At 44.3% G+C, this 13,670-nt stretch overlaps 1 protein-coding gene across 1 annotated transcript in view; it reads left to right on the top strand.

Moving 5' to 3' along the window:
- The first annotated feature begins 10,506 nt into the window (after positions 1–10,506).
- MATN2 (matrilin 2) overlaps positions 10,507–13,670 on the top strand; it is a 61,647-nt gene continuing 58,483 nt past the window's right edge. Inside the window, exon 1 of the mRNA XM_031591046.2 lies at positions 10,507–10,666. Within this exon, the coding sequence (XP_031446906.2) occupies positions 10,513–10,666 (154 nt within the window). The 5' untranslated portion in view covers positions 10,507–10,512. The remainder of the gene's footprint in view (positions 10,667–13,670) is intronic.

A 13,670-nucleotide genomic window follows, 5' to 3' on the forward strand; every position in this document is an offset into this window, starting at 1 on the left:
TTTCTCCGCCCGGAGGGTGCAACTGCGGGGACAGCTCAGCAGCGCTGTCCTCCTGCACCCGACTCGCTTATCCCAGCCTCCCGCAGCATTTTCCCCGAGGGGACTCCTCCAAGCTCGGGCAGGGGCGGACACACCGCATGATTCACCGGGGACTGTTTGCCTTGGCCCCGGAGGCCCATCGTGCGGGGAATGGGATTTCCATTCCCCAACGTGTCCTTTGGTAGGCTTCCCTGGAAGGCAGCGCGGGCCCGCACGCCGCCGGCGGAGGCTCCACGTTCCCGTGCTGCGGGGAGAGCTCCTGGGCCGGGGCAGGGCCAGGTCTGACGGCGGCGGGAGAGGGGCTGGAAGGGGGGTGAGACGGGGACACCGCGGCCGGGAGCTCGCGTCCCTCAGCGGAGAGGCGGGAAGCACGGAGCCGACGCGAGGGCTGCCGGCCCCGCTCCGTCCCTCGCGTCAGGCGGGAGCGCAGCCCCGAGCCGGGCGGGCAGGAGCGGGACCGCGTCCCTCAGGGCGCCGGCAGCCCCGGCCCTCACCGGACGGGCGGGAAGGAGCAGGGCTCGCCTGAGGGGAGCGGGCCGCGCCTCCCGGGGCAGCCTCTCGCCAGCCGGGCTGCTCCCTCCCCTGGGGCTTCCTCCGCCCGGGGCTGCCCGGGAGGCGGCGGCTCCCCTCAGCCCGCGGCGCTCCCGGGGGGGCGGGAGGGGGAGCGCTGTCCGGGGCCGCGCTGAGGGGAGGAGGCTCCCGCGCTCGCTGCCGGCCGCTGCCCGGCGCCCAGCGGAGCGGCCCCTCAGCCGCAGGTAAGCTCCGCGCCGCCCTGCCCTGCCCCGCCGCTCCGGGGAACGGCACAGCCGCCGCTCCCCCGGCCCGGGGCCCCGCGCGGCGGAGGGACAGTCCTGCCCCGGGGCCCCGCCGGCTGAGGGGCGGCCGAGCCGTGGGCTGCGGCGGCGGGCCGAGGGAGGCGGGGGCCCTGCGGGGTGCGGGTGGCTCGGAGGGCAGGTCGTGCGGGGAGCTGCGCTGGAGGGCTTCCCTTCGGAGTGCGTGGGGCTGAGGAAGTTCTCCGGGTGCCCTGTTCTCCCGTGCGCGTTTCTCTAGCTCGCGTAGCGTGCGCTGTAAGAGGAAAAACTGACCGTATTTTACAAGCGGTGCAAACGCGGAGCCTGACTTTACCTAGGAGGGTTTGCAGCGAGCAGCCTGCAGGTGCTTTGCCGCCCTGCAGCACAACCGGCGCTGTGCAGCCCCGCAGGTAGGGCCGGGAGCGCTGCCCGCGGGCGGTCTGACCGGAGGGGAGGGACAGCGGGGCTCGCTGCGTGCCACGGAGCTGCCCTGGAGACCCAGCCTGCGTGGTGCTTTGCAGCCTTACGGAGGTGCTTGTGGTATCTTTAATGAGTGCGTATCGCTGTTTCAGAAGGCAGTACTTGGAGTGTCAGACTGACGTGTGCCATGATGCTTGATAGTGTTGGCTCGGAGGGAAGGTTGCAGCCTCCTGATCTATTAACACTGCATAGAATGATAGAATGATAGAATGGTTCGGGTTGGAAGAGACCTTGAAGATAATCTAGTTCCAACCCTCTGCTATAGGCAGGGACACCTCTCTGTAGACCAGGTTGCTCACAGCCCCATCCAGCCTGGCCTTGAATGCTTCCAAGAAAGGGGCATTCATAATCTCACTGGGCAACCTGTTCCAGTGTCTCACCACACTCACAGTAAAGAATTTCTTCCTAATACCTAGTCTAAATCTACGCTCTTTCAGTTTAAAAGCATTTCTCCTTGTCCTGTTGCTGTGTGCCCTTCTAGAAAGTGCCTCCTCAGCTTTCCTGTAGGCCGCCTTCAGGTACTGGAAGGCCACAATAAGGTCTCCTCAGAGCTTTCTCTTCTCCAGGCTGAAGAGCCCCAGCTCTCAGCCTGTCCTTGTAGGGGAGGTACTCCAGCCCTCTGATTGTCTTTGTTCCGTTCTCTGGACCCACTCAACAGTTCCATGTCCTTCTTTTGTGTCACCTGTATCTGTGATAAATATCTGTATCTGTGATAAATGCTCAACGTGTATCTCTTCCTAAATGCCTGGGTTTTCTTTTCCTGCCGTCATTCATGGGCTCAGTGATCCTGACTGAGATCTGGAAAGGTGGCATGTTGTGTTTTTGCTTTGCTACTTTCAGGCAGCTGATAACATCAGAAGAAACTGTCATACAGGATCCCATAATAAATTTGTAGATCAAGAACTTAATAAAGTACACATTGGGCTTTTTTAGCGAAGTCCTGAAACTTGATCCAATATTTCTTTAATAATAATAATTTTAATAATTTTTGATTGATATACCGTTCACATAGATATGGCAGCTTTAAACATCAGATTTTTAAGCTTTTTCTCATGTGCTATACATTAATATAAGTATATTGTTGAATCATGGAATTACAGAATGGTTTAAGTTGGAAGGGACCTTAAAGATCATTCACTTCCAACTCCTCTGCCATGAGCAGGGTTGCGTACCACTAGATCATACTGCCCAGGGCCCCATCCAGCCTTGAACACCTCCAGAGATGGGGTATCCACAGCTTCTCTGTGCAACCTGTGCCAATGCCTCACCACCCTCTGGGTAAAGAATTTCTTACTAACAATCTTACTTAAATTTCCACTCTTTTAGTTTAAAGCTATTCCCCCTTGTCCTATCACTACTACACCATGTAGAAAGTCGATCAACTTTGTGCTTAAAAGCTCCCTTCAGGTACTGGAATTAAACTTGATTTATTTTATATCCTAAGGAAAGGTAGCTCTTAATTTCATAACGCTGAGATCCTATACCCTGCAGGCAGTATTTATACAATTATTTTACGTGAATCCTTCCATTGACTTCACCGGGATTTCTCACAAACCAACCCACACACGCTTTAGGGCTTATGAGGTGGGATCCAGCTGTAACAGTAAAGATATTTTAATCAGTTCATGTGAATAGGAAAGGCTAATCAGATCTAAATACTCTCCTATGACTTATAAATTGTGTCCATGGGAGGGCAAAGCACTATCCTCTGCTATTTCATTATAATCTGGACATCATTAACAAGCTCTTTTTACATAGTGTACTCATTGTTAGGCTGTGTTTTCATTGTGACTAAGGAGTATTGGGAACGGAGTGTGTTCTATCCCCAAATTACTGTTTTACACTAGTGCTGGTACTGAGGTCAGTGTGGGTTTGCAAATATGTTTTAGAACTACGGTGTCTTTTTTTTGTGTGTGTTTTTTAAGAAAAACTTTCTGTTTGCAGTTAGTCACAGTCCATTATGGTCTTCACAGAGACAAAACTCAGCAGTTCACATACATATTGTATGTCATATAATATGTGGTTTCATATAAATACCTACTCAGAGTTGTAAAAGTGAAATTTCTCAGTTTTGCCACACGGCTCATCTGCAAACTTAGTGGAAACACTGATGCCTAGATCCAATTCAGAACCAGAAAGTACAAGTAAGTCTGTCCCTCAGGAACATGATAATGAAGAGGTCTATTGTCCAAGTGGCAGCTGAAGGAATTGTAACGTGGAGATTGATGCTGTCATAAAGTGAAAATTCCCAGTGCTAATGCTTTCTGTCTGACCACTAGAAACTATGCAGTGTGAGCCATACTGTGGGGGCACTGTTTTACAACATCACTGGTAATTTCTGTATGACAAGTTTCTGAAATTATTGAAATGATCTTCAGCTCTGAGCAGGGGTCAGATCTGATGATGTCGGTGTTCCCTTCTTACCTCAGTTATTCTTTGATTCTGTGATTTGGTACTTAGTACTTTTACCTCAGTGATATCAGGAAGCCTGTAAGTGATTTAGATGAATGAGGTAAAAAAACAAAAAACTAATAGATCCCTTAGTGTTCCTTATTTCGTTAGTTGTAGAAAATTAATTTATACATGTAGCACCCATACTCTAAGTTCTATAGATAATGAAGTCCATTATGTAGAAGACCCACTATAATAATTACACCTCGCTATAAAATGTAATGCAGAATCAGCGTGCTGATCTTTGCTTTTCCTGATATGCTCTCTGTTTTGGTGTGCATGCTCTTTAAGATGTGTGCATGTGTCTGACCTCAGTGCTTGAATAGGCAAACTGTTCTCTCCCACCCACAGTGCTCCTCTGACAGCTTCCAGAATGTGGTCTCTCTTACTGCAGCACTTGAGCCACACTGCATACGGGAACTCCTGCACAGTGCTGGGTTTGTTGCAAGATTTGACTGACCACCTGATGTCATTCATATCCCTTCTAGAAACTGCCCTGTTTTAGATCTTCCCTTTACTGTTTTGAGATGTAATATACAGCCCCGTGCCATTTTGGTTTTATTATTTATTATGATGGTTTTATTGTAGCAGCAGACAGAATAATTAGGTACACAACTTTTGGTCTGAACCCACTGCAGACTTTGGTTACTCTTATTGTCTGGATGCTTGTTATCACATTGGTAAAGGACTTGATGTAGCCAAATCAACAGTTTTGTCATTGTGGTGGCTTGCAGCGCTGTTATGAAAGCTACTTGCACTTGGTTTGTTTTTTTTTTTTCTGAGAATACACCTTATTTACTAATGTACTTTTAGTTAATGGATTTCCCAAATTCTTTGATAGTACTGACAGCACAGTTGGCCTAAGTTAGCCACCTGGAAGGAGCTAGTGAATGTGTTAAATGAGGGAGTGCTACTCTCCAGGGCTTGGTGTCACCCTGGGTAGATTCATGCACTCCTGTATGCATGGTGGTGCCTGCCTGGAGGACTGGGGAGAAATTTGCAAACTTGGAGCACCTGTAGCCTTGTTCCCTCATAATAATTTAACTGCATCAGTGATTTGTGTTTTACAACTGTGGCTTTAGGGGAGTTCTACCTGTGCTGTTCTCCCAAGCCTAGCAAAGACGTGCTTGTGCAATAAGAAGTCATGGAAAGTCCAGTTTATCTTTAATGGAACAGGATGGCAGTAGTGTGCTCCTTTGTAGGGGTGAAGGAGGCATGTTCTTCTGCTGATGTGATAAATATCCTCCAGCTGCCCCCACACGACACCTGCATAGATAGGGTAGATATTTTCCAATGCTCTGAGGAATTCTGTAACTATTTTCAGACTGGAAAATGCCTGTGTCAGCAGTCCAGTCCAGAAAGAGGGAGGAAATTATTAATAATCTGTGTCCTGACATCCATACCACACACAGTGATTTTAATGAGTAATGGACTGGTAATGCATGTGCTGGCTTGTGGTAGTGAAATACCTTGGAACAAGTTCTAACTGATAGTTAACGGGGCTGTAAAGTGTCTGCTGACTTTTTTTGTTGTTTTTTTTTTTTTTTTAATATCTGAGGCAGTAGGGATTGAGCATTAGCTATCTTGTGTTTTGCATGTTAGAAGGGCTGATTGGTTTTCCAAGCAGCTCACTGTGCTTCCCAGATGGAGAACTCTGACTTCATTGGCTTGCATTGATTGCTTGCAGTTTCTTTAACTTCAGTAAAAGTTTTTTCTTTAATCACAGTTTGCTGTTATCTTAAAAATGGGGTGGATAATGAGTGCTGAAAGAACTTGAGAACTTCCCTTTTATGCATTTATGGTCTTTACAACTAAAGTGGAAGGAGAAACAGGTAACCTGGGAGGAGTATAGGGATGCTGCTGGGCTGTGTAAGGGTGGGGTCAGGAATGCCAGGGCCCAGCTGAAACTGAACTTTGCAAGGGGCATAAAGAGCAATAAGAAAGGCTTCTATAGGTACATCAACTGGAAGATGAAAGTCCAGGTGGGCATACCTTCCCTAGTGAGCAATGCAGGTGGCCTAATAACAACAGACAGAGAGAAGGCTGAGGTATTTGACAACTTTTTTGCCTCAGTCTTCACCAGTGACTCCTCTACACAGGTGGATGGTTCTGAAGGTGGGAACTGGGGGAGCATTGCCCCTCCTACTGTAAGCAAAGGTCAGGTTTGTGACTGCCTGTGGAACCTGAACATCCACAAGTCTGTAGGTCCCAAAGCGGAGGAGAGTCATGAGGGAGTTCACTAACATAGTCACCAAACCACACTCGATGATACTTGAAAAGTAACGGTGGTCAGGTGAAGTCCCTGATGACTGGAAAAAAGGTGATTTAGTACCCATTTTGAAGACGAGTAGAACAGATGACCCAGGGAGCTGCTGACCTGTTAGCCTCACCTCTGCACCAGGGAAAAGCGTGGAGCAGATTCTTGAGAATGTATGCTAAGGCACATGGAAATTGGAAAGTATGGATTTGCTGAGTGGGCTGTTCAGTGGACAAGAAACTGGTTGCAAGATTGTACCCAGAGAGTGGTGGTGAATGGCTGAATGTCTGGATGGAGATTGATGACAAGGGGTGTCCCTTAGGGATCAGTACTGGAGCCAGTGCTCTCTAATATCTTCATCAGTGACACCAGCAGTGGGATCCAGTGCACCCTCAGCAACTTTGACACCAAGCTGCATGGTGCGGTTGACACACCTGAGGGATGATATGTCAGCCAGAGAGACCCAGACAGGCTCAAGCAGGGGCCCAGGTGAACCTCATAAGGTTCAGTCAATCCAAGTATAAGGTCTTTCAGCTGGGTCATCGCAACCCCTGCTATCAGTACGGGCTGGGGGACGTAAGGGTGGAGCATAGCCCTGCTGAGAAGGAACTGGGAGTAGTGGTGGATGGCAAGCTGACCATGAGTCAGCAGTGTGCTCTCGCAGCTCAGAAGGTCAGCTGTACTCTGGACTGAACCAAAAGAAGCGTGGCCAGTAGGGCAGGGGATGTGATTCTGCCCCTCTACTCTGTGCTGGGGAAGCCTCACCTGGAGTACTGCATCCAGATGTGGAGTCCTCAGTACAGGAGAGACATAGAAGTGTTGGAGTGTGTCCAGAGGAGGGCCACAAAAATGATCCAAGGGATGGAGTACCTCTCCTGTGAGGACAGGCTGAGAGAGCTGGGTCTGTTCAGCCTGGAGAAGAGAAGGCTCTAGGGAGACCTGAAGGCATCCTCTCACTGCATAAAGGGGGGGCTGTAAGAAAGGAGGAGACAGAACTTTTAGCATGTTATGTTGTGATAGAATAAGGGGAAATGGTTTCGAACTAAAAGAGGGGAGATTTAGATTGGATGTAAGGAAGAAGTTTTTTTTATATTAAGAGTGATGTGACATTGAAGCAAGTTGCCCAGAGAAGTGGTGAGTGCTCCATCCTTGGAGACATTCAAGGTCAGGCTGGATGGGGCTTTGAGCAACCTGGTCGAGTTTTAGGTGTCCCTGCTCACTGCAGGGGAGTTGGACCAGATGACTTTAAGGTCTCTTCCAACTCAAATAGTGGTATGATTCTAAAAATACTGAAGTTATATCTCCTGGCAGCTTAATGAAAGTAGGCGTATCTTAACTATCTGTATCTTAACTATCAAACAATGAAAGCTGAAGTCATCTTCGTAGCAGTAATTGCTATCCGTGGTGCCTTTTTGTCTTCATTTTCCTTCCCAGCAATGACGAAAAGCTATATAAGGTTCAAGAGAGGGGATGCGTTCTGCACTTAGTAAAGGTGTTAAAGTCCTGGGTCAATGCTGAGAATTAATTATTCCTTCTGTATGTTAAGCTAGTTCTGGTAGCAGCTGGAGAAGGTGGAGAGGCAAGGGTCTGTGGACTTGCTGTGTCTGATTCAGCCTTGGAAAGGAACTCGTACTGCAGGCTGAGGATTGAGACCACCCAAAGGAGCAAGGAGCACAAGCTGAAACATTTTACTGCCCTGGTTTCCTAGTTTGTTTTTCTGTATGATCTGACCAGTGAAAACATAAATGAAAAAGATGCTCAAATAAAAGCTGTAGCCTTTGTGTCTTTCAAGGAAGGGTTTCCTAATTATCTGTGCAAAAGAAATTTCCCTAAAGTGGGGTAAGAGATGGAAGAACTGACTGACTGAAGAACACTGGCATGAACCACAGAGCATCTCCTCTCGTTTGAGTATTATCTCTTGTTCAAAGAATTAACACAGGAAAGAGAACAAATATTTATAGCGTGCACCATGCAATGGAGAAGGTCACTGATATATCACTTCCGGCCCTGAAAAGTTAGTAGCATCTCTGTTCAAACCACAGCATTAATTGCTTCTGAGAAGACTTCCATGGAAAGGTATTTTAAATTATAGAAACAGACTTGCATCATTTGAGTGTTGTCTGCTGAAGGAAATGTGATTCTGAAAGATGAAGTCACAATTTCATTTTTCAGTGTTCTTGCACTGTCATTCATGAAATCTGAATATGCACTAGAGGATATCAAAAATCGTTCAGTAGCACGGCCATATGGCTGAGTAAGCACGGCTAAAATTAATAAGAAAATACCTTGGAAATGCTGAGCTCTTATCTAGCAGCCAGCTGGGGAGCAAGGGAAATCTGAAAAGGAGAATGAATGCTGCTTCTTGATGTCTTTTGCTTTAGAGGTTTGGGGGATGTTTGTCATACAACAGCTCAGTTTGGGGTGAGCCAAGCTGAGTTGTCTCCTGATAAATATTTGTTCCAGCTGAGGCAGCAGCTGGAATTGAAGTGCATGAAACATGTTTTCCAGGTAGCAACTAATAGTAGGCGTTTGTATCTTCAGGAGCTTGCTCTTAGCTTGGGAGGGCGTGGGTTAGTCAGCAACGTGATGCTGCAGAGGACTGTGCCAGCAGCTTGGCTTAGCCTGCTGGGAAGATGAGGTGTTAAATACCAAGTGTGGTGCAGTAAACACCATTCAGCTTCTCAAGCAAAGACAGCAGACTTTGCAGAAAACCCAGAAAATAAACAGAACCGTGGGAGGGCTGTGGGCAAAGAAGCTGTGCAACCACAATGCAAACTGGTCATGTAAAAAAGCAAGCAGTAGCGGGCACAAGTATGTACCTGGAACTTGAGCAAAGTTCCTGAGTCAAAGCTGCCATCACCTCTGCGAAGCAGTACAGATGTTTTCAGTTTGGGTGAAATGGTGGAGAAAGATGAACGTGGGCTTTGATCAGAGATGCCTTCGATCACATACATAGCTTTTGGATTTGGGATTATTTTTTTTAATTTGAAAATTGATGCAGTTACCCATGAACTTTTATTTTAAATTATCCTTGTGTATCCACACTTGTTGGATGGGACAAGTAAAGGGTCAGGGAGCACTGGAACAGGTTGTCCAGAGAGTTTGTAGAGTCTCCTATGGAGATGTTCAAGACCTGTTTGGGGTGATGCCTACCTGTGTGACCTATTGTAGGGTACCTGCAGGGGGGTTGGACTCCATGATCTCTTGAGGTCCCTTCCAAGCCCTGCAATTCTGTACTTCTGTGAAAGCTCTCTGTAAAACACTGCTTTCTTTTGAAACAATTTAAAAGTGCTTCTGAGGGTAGGAGAACTTTGATAATAGGACGCTTATTGTTTATTTGTTTCCTTTATGAGATATGGACCTTTTATGGTGGAACTGCTCTTACATTATGTATTTCCTGTTATTGAGTTTTACTGAACATTTAAGCACAACTGGGTATTTTGAGGGCAAAGGCTCCTTTTAATTTGCTCTGTGGCAAAATGGCATACGCACCACTGTATTCATATTTGGGAATGCTGAGTAGGATACACAAAAGGAAAAATAGATTGATACACAGAAAAATAGCTCTGTGTGTAGTAGTTATGTGAATAGGCTTAAGAATCATGCATAAAAATCTCTTTGTTAGAAAATATTTACACAGAATTGTGTATTCTGTTAATGAATACCTCATGAAAAAAAATCTAATTCTTGCCCCAGGTTAACGGGACATTGAGTTGCTTTCTGTAGCAGATGGGTAGCTCTGTGTCATTCTCCTTATTGAGTTTAGGACACTATTAAAATTGTTTTCAGCATCTTAGTTACTTCGCCAAGAATTGTCATTAAAATATACACTGTTTTTAAAGTTACCCCTGAGTTTTATGTGAAATCGTCCTTTTTTTGGTTGTGAACGTGTTTTTATCAATTTTTGCATACCTAGAGAAACTTCTGACCAAAATTCATCATATCACCATTCCAGGCTACTGTGAGATGGCCTTTTCACAGCATGCAACAGTAATGGTTTAGGGGAAGGCAGCACGTTTGAGGATGTCAGGTACAGCAGACATGGCTGGAAAGTGAGTCTTAGCTCTCTGCTTGTGGGCAGAGTCAGCCATGGCTTTTGATGGTGCCCTTAACAAACTCCTTTTTTTGTAAAAAAATTTATACTTCTCTATGAAAAAACTTTTCTGGCAAGCTACTGCCAGTCTTTGGAAGCCTTCTGGAGTAAACAACTTCCATCTGCATGCTTATCTTCATGCTAGCAACAAAGGACAGTATTCTGAAAGAAAAGTGTGAGTGGTTGCCAGTTCACATTTATTGCTGCTGTTTCTGGAATATATTTCTTACGCAAGTTCTGTATGTAATTTCTTGAAAGTGTGGGTATGTGGTATATCTGTGTGATGGCACATGATGAAACAGAAGCATTTCAGTTGGATGATTGGAATGGTTACAGTGTATCTTTCTCTCAAATTACAGAGCTCATCTCTTTCTCTCCTTACTGCAGTTTTGCATCCTTGAATGTCCCTCTACTTCTTGAAAATGAAGACAATGATTGCATGCTACTTTCTGCTGTTTGGGCACGTTCTACTTTCCACTGTTGCTGTCATGGCAAAGGATCTCCCCGGAGGACATTTTACCCGAAAAAGGGATGTTAACTCTCAATCTCTACTAGGTAAGTTACAAAAAGCACAAAAAACAACAGAAAAGCCACCACCAGCACTTAAATCAGTTTCAAATATAAGGATAATAAAGATAAAAAGCACAAGCAGTTGGCCAAACCTTGGCTGAATTAGTTTATAATAAAAAAGAAGATTGTTATTTTCAAGCAGGAATATGAGAGTTTGGTAATTTAGCAGCTCTTGAAAGAAAGTGCTTACTTTTGGGATACTAGATTTATTTTATGTAGCTGCTGTGAAATAAGTGTTTGCTACAGGATTCTTGTACTGGATAAAAAGAATGACTGAACTGAAATCAGTAGCTATTGAAATGGGGCTTATTAAATTACTTTTCCTTTGCTCACTGTTTAATTGAGTGGGAAAATCACAAACTTAGATTATGGACAGATAGCATGGACTTAACTTTGGACAAGGCCCATCGTTATGGCTTCATGATGCACATTCGTAGTAGATCTCACTAAATATCTCCCTCTAGTCAGGAAATGTTAAGTGGTCTGCCTCCTTATGCCTTTCACCTAACCCTAGGTAACAGAATCACAGGTAAACATGAGGAGTGTGAAATGTCCAGGGAAGAAGGAATAACAGTGGCAAAACATGGGAGAATGCGTGACAGGGAGTAGAGCAGTGGGTTTTATCAGAGTTGAACTCTTCTTCATACAAAATGGGATCCTTTAAACATGTAAAGGTACATGAAGTACCATTCACAATTTGGCATGACTTAGCTTAAAACCAGAGGTTTTCAATTCCTGTAGAACAAATATAAGTCAGATGACAGCAGGTTTCTTACTGTCTCAGAACTAATACATGTGGTCTTGGGATTCTTTGGGTTCTGCCACTGGAGGCTGAAAAGCATAACTCTGAAGACACAGCCCATCAGAAGGCATGGATGTGAACAGCAAGAGAAACATCTCCAGTCACAACTTATTCAGCAAGACTCTTAATCTTTCTAGGATCCTAAACTCCAAAATGAGATTAAATGACAGCCTTTCCTGAAACTTTCAGAGTATTCAGCAAATATCCTAAGTTAATTTAAGAAACGAATCACCTGTTTCCTTAGAAAATGAATGCAATAGTAAGGTGCTATGCAGAGAAAATAAAAAGTATAATGTTTCTCACCTTCCTTTATTTTTTTTCTTACTTTATAAAATTACTCCTATAGTCCCTTTTTCATATTTTGAACTGTGGAAAAGAATGGAAAGCACTAGTACTTGCTATTAAATCAAAATGCATAGATTAAATTCTTTCTTCTTTTAAAAGCAATTTTGTGGTCCCTACAAAAGTCTGGATCCCTATTCAGTTTGGCATATGCAGGATGCAAACAGTTCTGGCAAATTTTACTGAAAGAACTGTTTCTAGGCATTAAATGATGCAAGAGACTGGGGACAGTCTCTGGTCCAGCTCATAAAAGTACGTGGCAGTTTGGAATCAGACTCTTGGGCATTGCTTTCTGTTACAGTAAATTAGGTCACCTGCTTCAAATTCAGCAGTTGCATATAAACAGTGGCATAGTCAAAACGTGCCTCTCTGCAAAGAACAGAATGTGTAAAATGTGTGCCACTGTGCTCAGAAGCTGCAGCGATCTTTAAATGACGTGAGAAAGAACGGGGCCAAATCATGATCTCAGTGACATCAGTTCTACTGACTTAATAAAATCACTGCAGACTTAAAGTAATTTAACAGGGATTAAAAGCCATACCATCCTGTGTAATATGTATATAATAAATAGTAGTGGCAATGACAATTGCTGCTGTTGTGGAAAGACTTGGTTAGCAGGCAAAAATGAGCAATATTGCTGCACCGAACCAAGAGATGCATGGAAAAGCAATAAAAGTTCAGGAGTTTGGGATTTTTTTTGTTGGGTGGAGCTTTCTGTTTTTAGGACTAAAATGTGGGATTATGCCATTTGAGTATTAAGTAGCATCAATATAATTTAATTCTTTTTTATTTTGTTTTAACAGTTTTTAAAACTGAAGTATGCTGCTATGATTGGTATTTATTGGTAGAGTACCGGTAGTGGCTATGAACAGAAATAAAAAATCCTTCCTGTGGGAGACTGGCAATATAAGTAAGCAAAATGGAACAGACTAAAAATCCTGTGGGATTGTTCAGATACATGTGCAATTACTTCAAGATCAAGCTAAATTGGGATTGATCTGACTTTTGGCAGCCGTACGCTAATACTTCATAGATTCCTTAGTTATCTTAGGGCTAATAGGTTATGTTTTAAGGGAACTTTCAGAAGAATTAAGCTATGTCATTTCTGTGTTTTTCTTAGTGCCTTTCTGCTAAGTCTCAGTGTGTGTTGTTCTCATTTTTCTAGATCTTTGCATGGGTTATCATTGTTTAAAATTATTACTGTAGCTAGTGATTCCCATTAAAATTTGATATCTTGTTGTGTAGGCGTCAATTGGACATAAAGCATTTGGAACTCTCAGTGTGGCTTTTGAAAGCCAATCTACTTTGGATAGGTTTGACTTTTCACACTTTGCTTTTTTTAAATCCTGAAGTAAATCCCTGGGTATTTAAAACTTGTCAACTGTGCTGATTTAATTAACTTTGTTAGTATTGTCTTAAATTTTCCTTGCAGTGTGTTAGCTCTAGAATAAGTGTGATTGGTTCAGAGATAAAATATGTGTGTGTATTTCTTGTATTCACAGAACGTTTATTAAGTTGTTGGAAATTAATATTTTAATGCAAGGTATTTGTGTTTTAAAGGATCGTTTCCATGGTCCTGCATGTACTTGTGAAGTAACAGAAAGAGAACGGGTGGCCGGTGGAATCTGTCCTTCCTGGAGCAGAGGGCAATCCCCTCTCCTCTTAAATGACACAATGACTAAAAGTGGTGTTCTCTTTCCTCTCATCAGTAATTTGATCCCAAGTATTGAATGTTTTTGCTTATCGTGGTATCTTAAAGGAAGTTAATTTCTTGCTTCAGAATCTTCTCTTTTAAGGATTTTATTAGAGCTCTGAAGAGTTTTTACTGAGCTGTCTGATGAAATC

The sequence above is a fragment of the Phasianus colchicus genome, chromosome 3 (genome assembly GCF_987193195.1).
Source record: "Phasianus colchicus chromosome 3, bPhaCol1.hap1.1, whole genome shotgun sequence".
Classification (NCBI taxonomy): domain Eukaryota; kingdom Metazoa; phylum Chordata; class Aves; order Galliformes; family Phasianidae; genus Phasianus; species Phasianus colchicus.